This window comes from Equus asinus, chromosome 7 (genome assembly GCF_041296235.1).
Source record: "Equus asinus isolate D_3611 breed Donkey chromosome 7, EquAss-T2T_v2, whole genome shotgun sequence".
In the NCBI taxonomy this organism is placed as follows: Eukaryota; Metazoa; Chordata; class Mammalia; order Perissodactyla; family Equidae; genus Equus; species Equus asinus.
In genome coordinates, this window is record NC_091796.1 from 80933059 (window position 1) to 80945813 (window position 12755).

At 40.8% G+C, this 12755-nt stretch overlaps 1 protein-coding gene across 24 annotated transcripts in view; it reads left to right on the top strand.

The window, feature by feature from the left end:
• RGS6 (regulator of G protein signaling 6) overlaps positions 1–12755 on the top strand; it is a 541831-nt gene that overhangs the window by 246892 nt on the left and 282184 nt on the right. For 2 of the 24 annotated variants that reach the window (XM_070513928.1, XM_070513929.1), the window contains one exon: positions 7786–7828. The exons of 21 other annotated variants lie outside the window; for them this stretch is intronic. In XM_070513928.1, coding sequence (XP_070370029.1) covers positions 7790–7828 — 39 coding nt within the window. In that variant the 5' untranslated portion in view covers positions 7786–7789. Of the gene's footprint in view, positions 1–7785; positions 7829–12755 lie in introns of those variants that run through there. One more of the 24 variants, XM_070513930.1, reaches the window with a different exon arrangement.

Genomic DNA, 12755 nt, shown 5'->3' on the forward strand with positions numbered 1-12755 from the left:
CTAATATGAAATGAAAGTTCCCAAGGCTGATGTAGCAGCTTAATGCTAAGTGTTGGGGAGAAACCCGGAGCTGAATTTGGTAAATGCTTTTGGAATCCATAAATTCCCCCGAGACCTAAGTCACTTTAATTCATGAGGTACATTCTGTCCTTTTACTGGAGCAGTGTGAGAACTACAGAAAAAGTTGTTTAATTGGAAGAAATGTTTAGAATCCCCCTTTTCAGTCCCCTAAATGCCAATCATTCTCTTGATTGTTTGGTTCAAATACCCATGTCAGAGTGTCTGTCTGAGACCTCATTAAAAATATGTCTCAGGCAGGAGTCTTGCATCTACAGAGTTCTCCATGCTATGATGGACACACAGGCAGAACACTTTGCAGATGCAAGAAGGGGCCCAGCGGAAGAGTGAGTGAGCAGCAGAGAGTACAAGGGGGCAACATATGAGTTGGATGGAGGCTTTATTCAGTAGTATTTTAAAAAATTTAAGTGCCAAAATTTAAAAGTCAGGAATTTTTATTTAAAAAATCCAAACAATCCTGTTTGTCTTGAGAAATCAGAAGACATGGCACATCAGGGCCCAAATTTCCATTTGGCAGCCCCAGCTACTGGAGGTGAGTGGGTGTCCTTTAGAACTCAGGGTGTGTGTGCTCCCCTCAGGGTCTTCCTCCCCACCACGTCTTGCCGTCTCCATAGTGCTGAGGTCCTTCAGGATTCGCTGGTGAGTGATGTTCTTCCAGAAGCCTTCCTTGATCCTCCAGGTCAGGGTCAGGTGCTTAGCAATGCTCCTAAAGTAGCCATAGCAACTTTTATTTATTATATAATGTTATATATATGTGTGTGTGTATATATATATATATATATATGTAAGTTATTTATGTTATATATAATTTATATATTTTTAAAATATTTTATTTCTACATATGTAGAGAAATTTTTACTATTTTTATTATACATACATATATAATTTTTTACTATTATATTTTAATTGCTTGCTGACTCATCTCAGCCCCCTACTGCTGGAATTTTGGCTCCATAAGAGCAAGTACTTTGTCAAGTTTGCTATCATACCTCCAACATCTTGCACAAAGCCCAGCCCACAACAGGCATTCAAATAAATTAATTTACAAAATAAGGACAGGAGACTAAAGAATCTCCAGGGTCCATTTGAGTTATAATATTCTCTTGCTCTGATGTTTCTCTTCAGACAAACAGGTGTCCACGGAGTTTGTCCTATAAGTAATGTATTTTGCTTGTCTCTCTGCACAGCTGAATAAGAATATATGCTTTGGTTGGGTTCCCTCTCTTTTAGCTCTTAGCAATAAACAATGTAGGAGATGGGAAGGACCTTGGAGTTCAACCCCCTAATTTACATATGGGGAAACTGAGGCTCAGAGAAGAGAAGTGACTTTCTTGAAGTCGTATAGTTCTAACTCAGGTTAGAACCTGGCTTCCAGAGGATAGTCCACTTGCCTTGACCTCTCATCGGAAGGAGCCAATGATCAATGTAGAAGGAAAGAATAAATGCCCAGTGTCACCTGAATGGTGAAAATAACAAATGCTGGAGAGGCTTGTAGGAGCACAGAAATCACTTGAGAAGCATAACTAGGTTTAAGTTATCCAGTGTCTTTAGCAATAGTCCTCAAACTGGGGCATTCAGGCACGTTCCCAGGGGACTCTGAGTTCCCTTTGAAAACAGTGAATGTACATCCATTCTGATCATCTGCTGCGGAATTTCATGGTTTTCGTTTGTTTCTCTGGGTGGGTATGACACTGTCCTGGCCAGTGAGGGGGAGAAAGCAGGGGAATAGATTTGTAAATGATGTGTACACACTAAGTGAAGGCCCAGTGATGGCATGATGCCATAGTTTGGGGCTATGGCAGTTAGTGACATTTTCACGTTGCACGTAATGATTTCCTTACAGCACACCATCATCCATTGCGTTATTTTAATGCTATGACTGTTGATTTTGTATTTAACTTTTACATTTATTTTGGTTTCAAAATTTTGTGAGTAATAAACAAAAGCACTTTACATCAAATTTTGTTAGTTTTATACATATTTAAGCAACATTGCAATAAAAGTAATCTAAAACAATGCTGAAGGTCCAGAAGCTTTTATCTTCCCTTTAAAAGGAGCCTACGCATTGGGGCTGGCCCCGTGGCCGAGTGGTTAAGTTCGCGCACTCCGCTGCAGGCGGCCCAGTGTTTCGTTGGTTCGAATCCTGGGTGCGGACATGGCACTGCTCATCAAACCACGCTGAGGCAGCGTCCCACATGCCACAACTAGAAGGACCCACAACGAAGAATATACAACTATGTACTGGAGGGCTTTGGGGAGAAAAAGGAAAAAAATAAAATCTTTAAAAAAAAAATAAAAAGGATCCTATGCATTATTTAAGATTGTTGTATACACTGACTGCCTATCACATTCGCGTTTAAGTTGTGAGGAACTAGGGGCATGACAGAGAATTCCAGTGCATGAGCTCTTCTGCTGTCAATGAGCGAATTACTTATAAGGATCCTGGTGGAAGAGACATGATATGCTCTTCCCTCAGTGGGTGGCTGTTCCCACAGGTGATTCTAGAATCTAAGAGGTTATTCTGACAATTGTTTTGCTAACTTTAGAACCTAATCCTTTGTAAAATGTTTTGATGTACAAGGTCCGGAGTGGTGAAAAGATGTGTCTTCTCTTTAACATGGCATAAGCTAGAGGTCAGCAAACTATAGCCTGTGCATCAAATTTGGTCCACAGACTGTTTTGTAAAGAGTTTTCTTGAAACTTCCCCACACTCATTTATTTAAAGATTGCCTGTAGCTACTTTTGCACTATAATGTCATAGTCCAATAGTTGTGCTAGAAACCCCATGGTCTGCAAAGCCTAAAATCTTTACCATCTGGCAGACCCCTGGTGTATGCCTTCTAAATACAATAATTTCTGCAGTTTGCTTTCAGTTTATGTACATTTCATTTGCTTGATTCTCTAAAGTGACTTAATTAATCTGCCCCGTTTGGGTAATTAGGAAATTCTAGATGGTTGTTGCTTTGTGTAAGATTCTTTGATTTCTCTAATGAGGGAATCTAGTCTGTTCTCAATGTCGATTGCTACTTTCTTAAAATAGTTAGGAAATTGGAGGCTGTTGAGATGCTGCTTTAATCATTGACACCAACCTGGAGGAGCTGGCCTGAGGCTGAGCTGGGAATTAGATGCTGTGTTTTCATCTTCAGCCCTCCTTTGCTGAGTCTCCCACCTTCGCCACGTCTTTCTCTCACCATCTTTGGGACACAGTGCCCTTTGACTCTTTCTTGCCTCTCAGCCACATCAACGAAGGCTCTGATACCTCACTTTTATCTCCATTTAAATTCATTTCTTATTTCCTCCAAAGGTGTTCACAGTTGAAGCTTTCATCCCTAAGTTTTGGCCTCTCTCAAAGATTTGACCAACTTAGAGGTGTTGAAGGAGCTTGAGGGATGGGGGTAGCCCAAGGAGACAGCGTGGGGACAGGGAATTCCCTGTATGTTTTGGTGCATATAATCCTGAGGTTGCTGTGAAGGTCAGAGTCTATGCCTCGCTGTCCTCAAAAGCCCCAAATCTTTAGGGAGATCCAGACTTAAAAAAAGAAAAGTCTCTCAATGTGGTTGACTTATTTATGGATGCCTCTGAGACTAACACAAAAAGCAGAAGACTCAAATGCTATTTGGGACAATTGACTGGAGATGACTTCCTACTTAGACATGCCTACAGAAATTATCAAAAGACTAGGGGAGTATGGTATGGTTTAGGGACAGTTCCTAAAACAAAATATTTATTGCTGAATGTACTTTACTAAAAAGCAATGTTCTTGGGAGTAACCAAAATAATGTAAGGCACTAGAGCTTTCTCAGCCGACTTGGGCCATTCCTGCTTGTGCCAGCATTGCTCACCCTCTGAAGGTTAGGTCAGCCACAGAGAGCAACTCTGACTGGGAAAACAACCTGAGAACTGGCACCGTGGTACATTTTAACATTGGTTAAAAATCCAGACAGACTTGGGTTTAAATTGAAATCAAATATCCACCTCTTCTTTAAGTATTAACATAGTTAGCTGGCTGAGAAATACTTAGCACTCACGTGTTTCAAGTCTCTCTTGTTCTGATGTGTGTCTATTTATACAAATTAGGGACTACTAAATATGTTTAGGAAGCAAGTCATCTTCACCAACAGGAGAGTAATAATACCCAAATCCTTGATGACAAGGTAGGAAGGAATGAGACCAGGCATCACCCCCACTGCCCAGTTAGAGGAGGAGCCAAATTAGTTAGCTGAAGGGACAAGATCTCTTTGGAAGAGAGGTGTCCAAGGAGAGGAAGAGCACATTCAGGGTACTTCAGTAAAGTCTTCCCTGCCTTCCAGACTCTCCAGTGGGCCTGCACCCCATCCATCCTGCAAGGGAACCCCTCTCTGGATCTGAGAAGCTCGGTTCTTACCTATTTCACAGACCTTTATTTTGGGGACTTTGGGAAGAATGTACACAAGTCTGTGCCCTGTGTTTCACAGAACATTTTGAAACAACTGACTGTCCTGATTTTCTAGCCAAACTCAGAATCAGCAAGGCCACTTCTTCTCTTGGGAGAGAAGGCAAAGACCGGTGCCTAGGTGTCCCCATGCAGTATCTGCAGGCGGCTGGAAAGGCCTTTTCTCCACAGGGACTGGAGATGCAGAGCCCTGCAAGGAGGGAAAGGGGGAGAGCAGGCATGTGTCAACAGGGCTAGTAGATGGAAGCACGTATGGCTGCAATTGCTTGCTTCTGCTTAAATGGCAAGTCAGTCCCATGATATGAAGAGGTTATGTGGAATGGATCCTGTTTGTTTAGAAAAAGTGGATTCTTAGTACGTCATTCCCGTGTATTGTCTCTAGCAGGGTGTATACTGGGAACATAGGCACAAATACATATTTGAGTGAATGCATAAATCAGTGACTGAATTAAGACCTTAGGCTCTGGGGACAGGCAGAATTGGGTCTAAATCCGAGCTTTGCCTGTTAATGGCTGTCAGTTATCTCTTGCTGCATTACTCATTATTCCAAAATTTAACAGCTTAAGTTATCATCTCACGGTTCCTGTGGGTAAGCAATCTGGGCATGGCTTCGCTGGGTACCTCTGGCTCACTGTCTCTCCCAAGGCTGCAGTCATCTCAAGGCTTGGCTGGGGGAGGCCTCATTTCCAACCTTACTCGTGTGGCTGTTGGCGGACCTCAGATCCTTGGTGGCTGTTAGCCAGAGATGTGAGTTCCTTGCCACCTGGCCCTCTCCTGTAGGCTGCTCACAACACGGCAGCTGGCTTCCCCTAGAGAGATGAATCTCGGAGACAGTCCCATGACAGAAGCTACAGCATTTCTATTTTGTTTTGTTTCTTGAAATTTTTTTTTTTACTGTAGCAAAAAATGTATATATATAAAATAAAATTTGCTATTTTAACCATTTTTAAATATACAATTCAGTGGCCTTAAGTACATTCACAATGTTGTGCAACTACTACCACTATGTATTTCCAAAACTTTTTTATCACCCCAAACAGAAATTCAAAGTGACAGTGTTTTTACAACTGAATCTCAGAAGTGACCTACCATCACTTCTGTTCTGTTGCTTGGAAGCAAGTCTCTAAATCCAGCCCACATTCACCGGGAGAGGATTACACAGAGCGAGAATACCAGGAGGGTGGGCATCCTTGGGGTCCATCCTCGAGGCTGACTGTATGAAGCTGTTGACCTTCGGTGGGTTACTTGACCTTGCTGAGCCTTAGTTTCATCCTTTGTAAAACAGGTGTGATATCTACCTCGTAGAATTACGCTCAAATCCAGGGGAATACCACCAAACTTTCTACTCATCGACATGAGATAAAATGCATGGCCCTAAGCCATGTATTTGACCACCCTGGACTCCAGACCATGTCTTCCTGAACAGCCTTTTGGATTTTCCAGATGATTCAGTAACAGTCGCATCTTTAGATCCCTGACAGCATAAGCAGATAGAGGACAGAAACAGAGGCAGAACCGTGGAGATCCAGAATACAGTCCCTAAATATTCCTAGTATAATCTTTATGCAAAGCAGAGCTTCCTCTAAAGAAGCCTGCACTGGACAATGCTTAGCTCATATGTTCTTATCATACCATCTCTGGGAATCGGTCCACCCCCTCCCTCAGTCACTCATATACACTATCAGGATGCTATCCTTGTTTCCATTGGGGTTTATGCTCTTTCTTCCATGCACATTCCCAAACGTCTCTTTAATGTGTTTCTTCTCTTTCCTGGTGAGCTGTCCTGTGCAGTGAATGAGAAACTGTCAGTTCCTCTGGAGCTCTGTGCATGGGATTATGCAAGGAGCAAGCAGACTGCTTTTAAAACTGTTCTTTACAAATTTCCAAAATGGCAATATATATTTTTTTTGTTTTCTCCTTTCACAGGTCAAGTCTAAACAGATGAGGGTTTCATTTCAAACACCAGCTTACAAGTGTGTTCTGGGGTCACCATACTTCCAGCCATGTCTTTATGCTTCTCCTTCTGTCTTCCTATAGGAGACTATCAATTTAGGTCCTTAACTAATCAACTGAAAATTAATTGAGACGATTGTACTTTTAAGTCAAAGAAGGGAATTAATAATCTGTATAAAGTTTTCTAGTGATAAGTACTTTGGAAAGACTATTAAAAAATCTGAAATAAAATTACTTTACTGGCTAATGCCCAGAAACCAAAAATAATTGCTGAACAGTGTTGTACAAGTGTGTTCTGTAGAAAAAAATACTATTTGTTTGCCTACTGACCAAAATTAAATCAATAATCTCTAGGGTTGATGAGAATATAGTGAAACAGTCATGGAATATAAATTGGACTTATCTCTGGGGAGGCAATTTGGTACTTTCTATCAGAATTTAAAATGGGTGTACCCTTTGACCCAGAAATTCTACTTTTAGAAATTAACCTTAAATCATCTTTTCACATATACGAAAGGGTTTATATCCAAGGGTTTCGTTGCAGTACTGTTTGTAATACGAAAAAAATTGAAGACAACTTGAATGTTCATCAATAATAGACCAGGTAAATCAATTACAGTGTGCCTCTACTTTGGAATGCTGTGCAGGAGTTAAAATAATGAAACAGAGTTTTATGCCCACACATGGAAAGATGGACATAGAATTTTGTTACCTGGATGAAACAAGTCATAGAGCATTGTTTCAAGATGATCCCTTCTATAGGAAATAATATATATATGATATTCATATGATATATGTATATCGTATTTATACATATGTATAACTTTATATACCTACATAGATTTGTTTGGAAGGATACACACCAAACTGTTAATAGTGATTGCTCTTCCTCTTGGGAAAGAAAGAGAATTTTCTAGGTGGTGGGAGGGTTGCTCCCCACTTTTCTTTATACACTTGCATATTGTTTGAATTTTTTACAATTAGCGTACATTGCTTTTGTAACTTTCATGAAACAATTTAAAAATTACCTTTTAAACTTATTACAGAAGTAATATGTGTTTATTTTTAAGCAAAGAAAGAAAATAAAACCCTGTAATCTCTCTACCCAGATATAATTACCATTAATCTTCCACACCTTCTTCTACACATGTATTTTTAAAAATGTAATTATTTTGGATAGACTGTTTTGTAAGCTTTTTCTTTTGGTTCACAGTATAAGATAAATGTGATTATTTCCTAAAGAGTTACATAATAAACACATTTATATGTCAGTAGATATTCAATTATAATATTTCTAATGGTTTTAATATTATGGTTTTTAGGTACATGAGATTGCTGCAAACTAGGAATTGGAAACGGGACAAGGTAAACTTATAATTCAAGAGCCTGGTTCCTTACATTCAGTCTCGTCTGTCCCTACATCCACACTCCCACACTCCACCTATGCTCTGTCAGTGTCTTGAATAAAATCTTCCATGGCCACCCGTTGCCCTCAAGATGAAATTCTACCTTCCTTATATGGATGACAAGGTCCCTCATTTTCTGGCTCTTGTTTGTTCTTCAGCATTTGTTGAGTCAGCACCGTTACTTCCAACTCAAGTCAACCTCGCACCTCACCCTGGCTTACTCGCACGCCTCCTTCAGGGTTCAGCTTCAATTCCTCCGTTTCTGATTCAGCCACTTCTTGATTCCCATACTGTCCTGTGCCTACTCTAAGTCCTGGGCATCTGTTGTTTTTGCCACCTAACGGGCACTCTCCCTTTTCCTGACAAAATAGTTCAGTGTGTGTGGAGACAATCTATCCTTCAAGTTCGTCGTCTCTTAATAGGATAATAACAGGTGGGAGCCCCGCTGAGCAGGGAGCCAACACAGAAACAAGCAGAGCAGAGCAAAGAGAGAGAAATAATGTCATGGTGACACTGTGTAGGGGCTCTTTCATGAAGCCATGACTGACCAGCTCTTCCCTCAACTCCTCAGTCAGTTGAGCCAAATATTCCCTTTTTGCTTAAACCTCTTAGGGTTGGGTTTTCTCTCACTTGTGACCCAGTGTTCCAAAACATGTATCCCATGTCTCATCAACATCATATCTGTCTACTGCTCATTCCTCCTCATTAGATTTTGAGCTCTGTGAGGAAAGGACCTGGATCATATTCACCTTTCTATCTCCAGCTCCCAAAGCAGTGCTTGAGTTTATTAGATGCTAAGTATTTGTTGAGTGAATAAAATGCCCCAGAGTCTACCTTGACTGTTTAACATAAACTGTTCAATGCTGCTGGCTTATCCAGGCCTAAAATTGTGCTGAATCTATCAGGAAGACACAATAGGTTAGGGGGAAAGAATTAGCGTTATTGAATGCCTGTTAGGAGCTAGGTAATGTACACAATACATTACATTAATCAAGAAGCCTATTTGCTCTTCCTCTCTTCCTGCTCTCCTGTGATAGGCAAGTGATTTTATCTATCAATAAAATAAGAACAAAATATGAGCTATCGTAGGCATCTAATAAGAAAAATGAAAGGCAGATTATCTCACAAGGTCTATCTTTAGAAGGAAGCAATATTGGCATCTTTTTTTTGTTGTTTTTTGAGGAAGATTATCCCTGAGCTAACATCTGCTGCCAATCCTCCTCTTTTTGCTGAGGAAGACTGACCCTGAGCTAATATCTGCGCCCATCTTCCTCTACGTTATATGTGGGACACCTGCCACAGCATGGCTTGACAAGCGGTGCCATGTCCACACCCAGGATCCGAACTGGCGAACCCCAGGCCTCCAAAGCGGAATATGTGCACTTAACCGCTGTGCCACTGGGCAAGACTCTAGGTTTTATAAATTATTTTTGGTTTTGAAAGCAGTGATTTCATTAAAATATGCCTTTTCAATTATAAGGCATTTCAATTCAAAAAGCCCCATAAGATTACAGAAAGTGAGGTGCTTGTACCTATCCTTTAATTAGCTGGGAGAAGTGATGTGGTTGTCTGTATACAGGCCAATTTGACTGTCACAGGAAAGCCCCTCTTCTCTTCAGCCTGCCAGTTTATTGTCCCTACTTGGTGACATTCAGGTTGGGGACAGGTGGCCAGGAGAGAAATGCTGAATTGGCTTCCAGAAGGTTGTCTGTGCTTGGCTGTCCAACTTCTCTTGCTCAGGGAGCATGCAGTAATAAGAACCTCGAAGTTATAATGCCGTCCTCCATATATGGGCAATTTATTATTTTTTTAGGTTAGTGTTTCAGAGCATAAGAATGAAGATTGTAGTAAGGCACAGCTCTTTATTTCTTTTTAAAGATCAGCACCTGAGCTAATATCTGTTGTCAATCTTCTTTTTTTTCCTCCTTCTCCCCAAAGCCCACTAGTACATATTTGTATATTATAGTTGTAGGTCCTTCTGGTTGTGCCATCTGGGACACCACCTCAGCGTGGCTTGATGAGTGGTGCCATGTCCGCACCCAGGATCCGAACCGGTGAAACCCTGGGCTCCCAAAGCAGAGTGTGCGAACTCAACCACTCGGTCACGAGGCCGTCCCCCAAGCTTTTTCTTTTGTAATTACTCTTTATAAAGCAATCTATAGAAGTGTATTGACCAAGTAAATATAGTTACTAATCATCCAGTTATCTCTATAATGGTACTTAAGAATTATGGAAACTGATTAAGCTGTATTTATTGAGTAGAGTTTAAAGAGCATCCTCCTATGGACCCAACTCTGTGGAATACAGAGATTGCTGGTTTGTGGTGGACCTCTGGTCTGCAAGGAGCTGATAGTCAAGTTGAGTTGTCCTTGCATCACTTTTTTCCTTTACAGTGGGAACGTTGATGGATGGGGAAATTCATCTAGAAAAGTGTTGAAGAATGTGATTGGCCCGTTAAGGATTAATACATTATTGAGAGTAGACAGAGCACACTGTTTTTAGCCCAAAAGAAGCGAGTTATTCAGAGAAGGATGGGAAATGGCAAACTACCTTCAGTGCCTTTTTGCTCACTGTCAGAAAGGCGAGTTTCCAGAGTCTTCCAGATCAGATTGCCTGTATCTTTCTCACATTTTTGAGTTCCACAAACTTTCATTTTATCTTCCAATTTGCCCAAAGATTAACACATATTTGTGTCTAATCAGGGAAGGACATGATACCACATTATGAGCACTTTTAGGTGGAAAATCTTTGAGGGAAATAATTTTTATGTCATTTGAAAGAAAGAAGAGTCTTAGTTTTGAGTCGCTTCAATTCTGGCAAGAGTTCAGGTCTTTGTCCTGATAACAGATTCAATCTTGTTTAAGCTCTATCTCAATAAGAATGTTTCGGGGGGGAGGGAAGCACTTTCAAGTCTTTGCATACTATGATCTAGAAAATGAGGCTGACCTTAGCAGCAGAATGCCCTTTCAGGATCGATCTACTTGATCTTCTGCTTTTTTCTTTCTCCATCCTGTTTTGTCTTGAATCTCCAGGTGCTCCATCTCAGAACTCTGCTAAAACTATTGACTGTCCTTCCCTGGCCAGTTTTTCTTTTTTTTTCCCCCCACCATCTTCTAAAGGGACAGCTTCCAGACAAGTGCTCTTTAAATGAATGATAAATAATAAACCTTTATCTGTATGTATCCATATTACCAATCAGTATACTTAATAACAAAATATGGATAGAAAATGACCAATGTCACATTTTTCGTCCTTCGTCAAAATCAAAACCCTCTCTTTTACCCTTTGCTTTTAAATATGGGGGAGAACAAATTCCTAAGAAAACGCTAAACATATCCAAGAAATTGAGACAAATATATGTGGACAGAGGAGGACACTGACACTAATCTTGGCCACAGCCTGGAGTTATTCAGAAAGGATAGCAAGAGACAAATCTTGGAGGTTTTCAAGGGTCAGAAAGATGAGGAAAGCCTGGATATTGAGGTGTCACAGAAGCCAAGGGTAGTGTTTCAAGAAGGAGGAAGTGGTCAGAAGTGTCAAGTGCTGCTAAAATATCAAATATAAAGAGGACTGAAAGATATGGTTTGGATTTAGGGACTTGGAAGTTATTAGTGAGCTTTACAAGCGTTGTTTTAGGGGAGTTATTATGGGGCTTGAAGTCAAATTGGTAGGTTGAGGAGCCAGTGGAAAATAAGGAAATTGAAAGGTAGATACGGACGCGTCCATCAATTCAGCGGAAGAGAGTAATAGGATGGTGGCTGGAGGAATATAGGGATATGAGGACTAGGAAAAACTTTATTTTAGATGGGAGATTCTTGAACAGGTTGAAAAGCTGATGAGAAGGGAGCTAGAAGGGATGGGTTGAATAGCCAAGAGAGACCGTATAATAGATAGATGATGTTAGGTTCCTGAGATCCACAATGACCCCAGCCCCAAGAATCATCTTAGAATAGACCTGAGATACAAGATTCGCCTGGAAAAGACCCCGTTTTCAGGTGGCCTCTGGATTTAGGAAACCCAAGGTTCACCAGCCTGGCCTGAAGTTTGGAAGGAAGAGGAACTGACATACCATTTGCTCCTTCTTTGACTCTAAGGATCTCAGAGTTATGTTGGATATAATATCAAGCCTTGAAAAATAAGGAAAAGAGCAGGTAGTGAGGATGTATAAGATTACAATAAAAAACTAGATGTGGCCAATCAATTCATTACAGGTGAATCTAGCTTTGCCATAACCTGAAAGAGGTGGGTGGTCAGGCAACTAGATTTTGTCTCAAGGTGGACTTGTAAATGTTGAAAGCTGTCACCAAAGAAACTAAGGTGGAACCAACATATTAGCTGGGGGAAAATGCCGAGAGCCGTAGATCTTGGTGTGCCTGGGAAAAGCCAGAATTTAAAAAATAAAAATAGCTGTGATGAACAAATAGCACCCTTTTGACTCCTCAATTGCACACTACTCCCTCTGTGTCCATTTTGAGAGCTCGCCACCAAGATGTCTAAGACGTGAATCACTGGGCAATGCTCTGGGGACATGGCAATGCTAATTATACTAAGTACCCATGATTAGCTGTCTGGTCTTGTATTTGTATGTATAACTTAACCTAATCAAAGACTCCCTTCAGCCAAGCTGGCCTTGTTGATTGCCTGTGTTGACCGCCAACAATTTCATCAGGGAGGAGGCTAATGGGGAAACTGGAGGCAGATTGTGTTATGATTTATATGGGGCCATGAAGGTAGTGTTTCTGTCAGTGAGAGCTCTGAATAGATGCTGTGGGTAGTTGGATATGACTGAGATTTTTCAAAAATTGGGAGGCATGTTACATTTGGAAATTCCCCAGTGAAACATCAGAGATTTAATAAATTATTAAAGTTTTGTGTTCTTGCCTTCT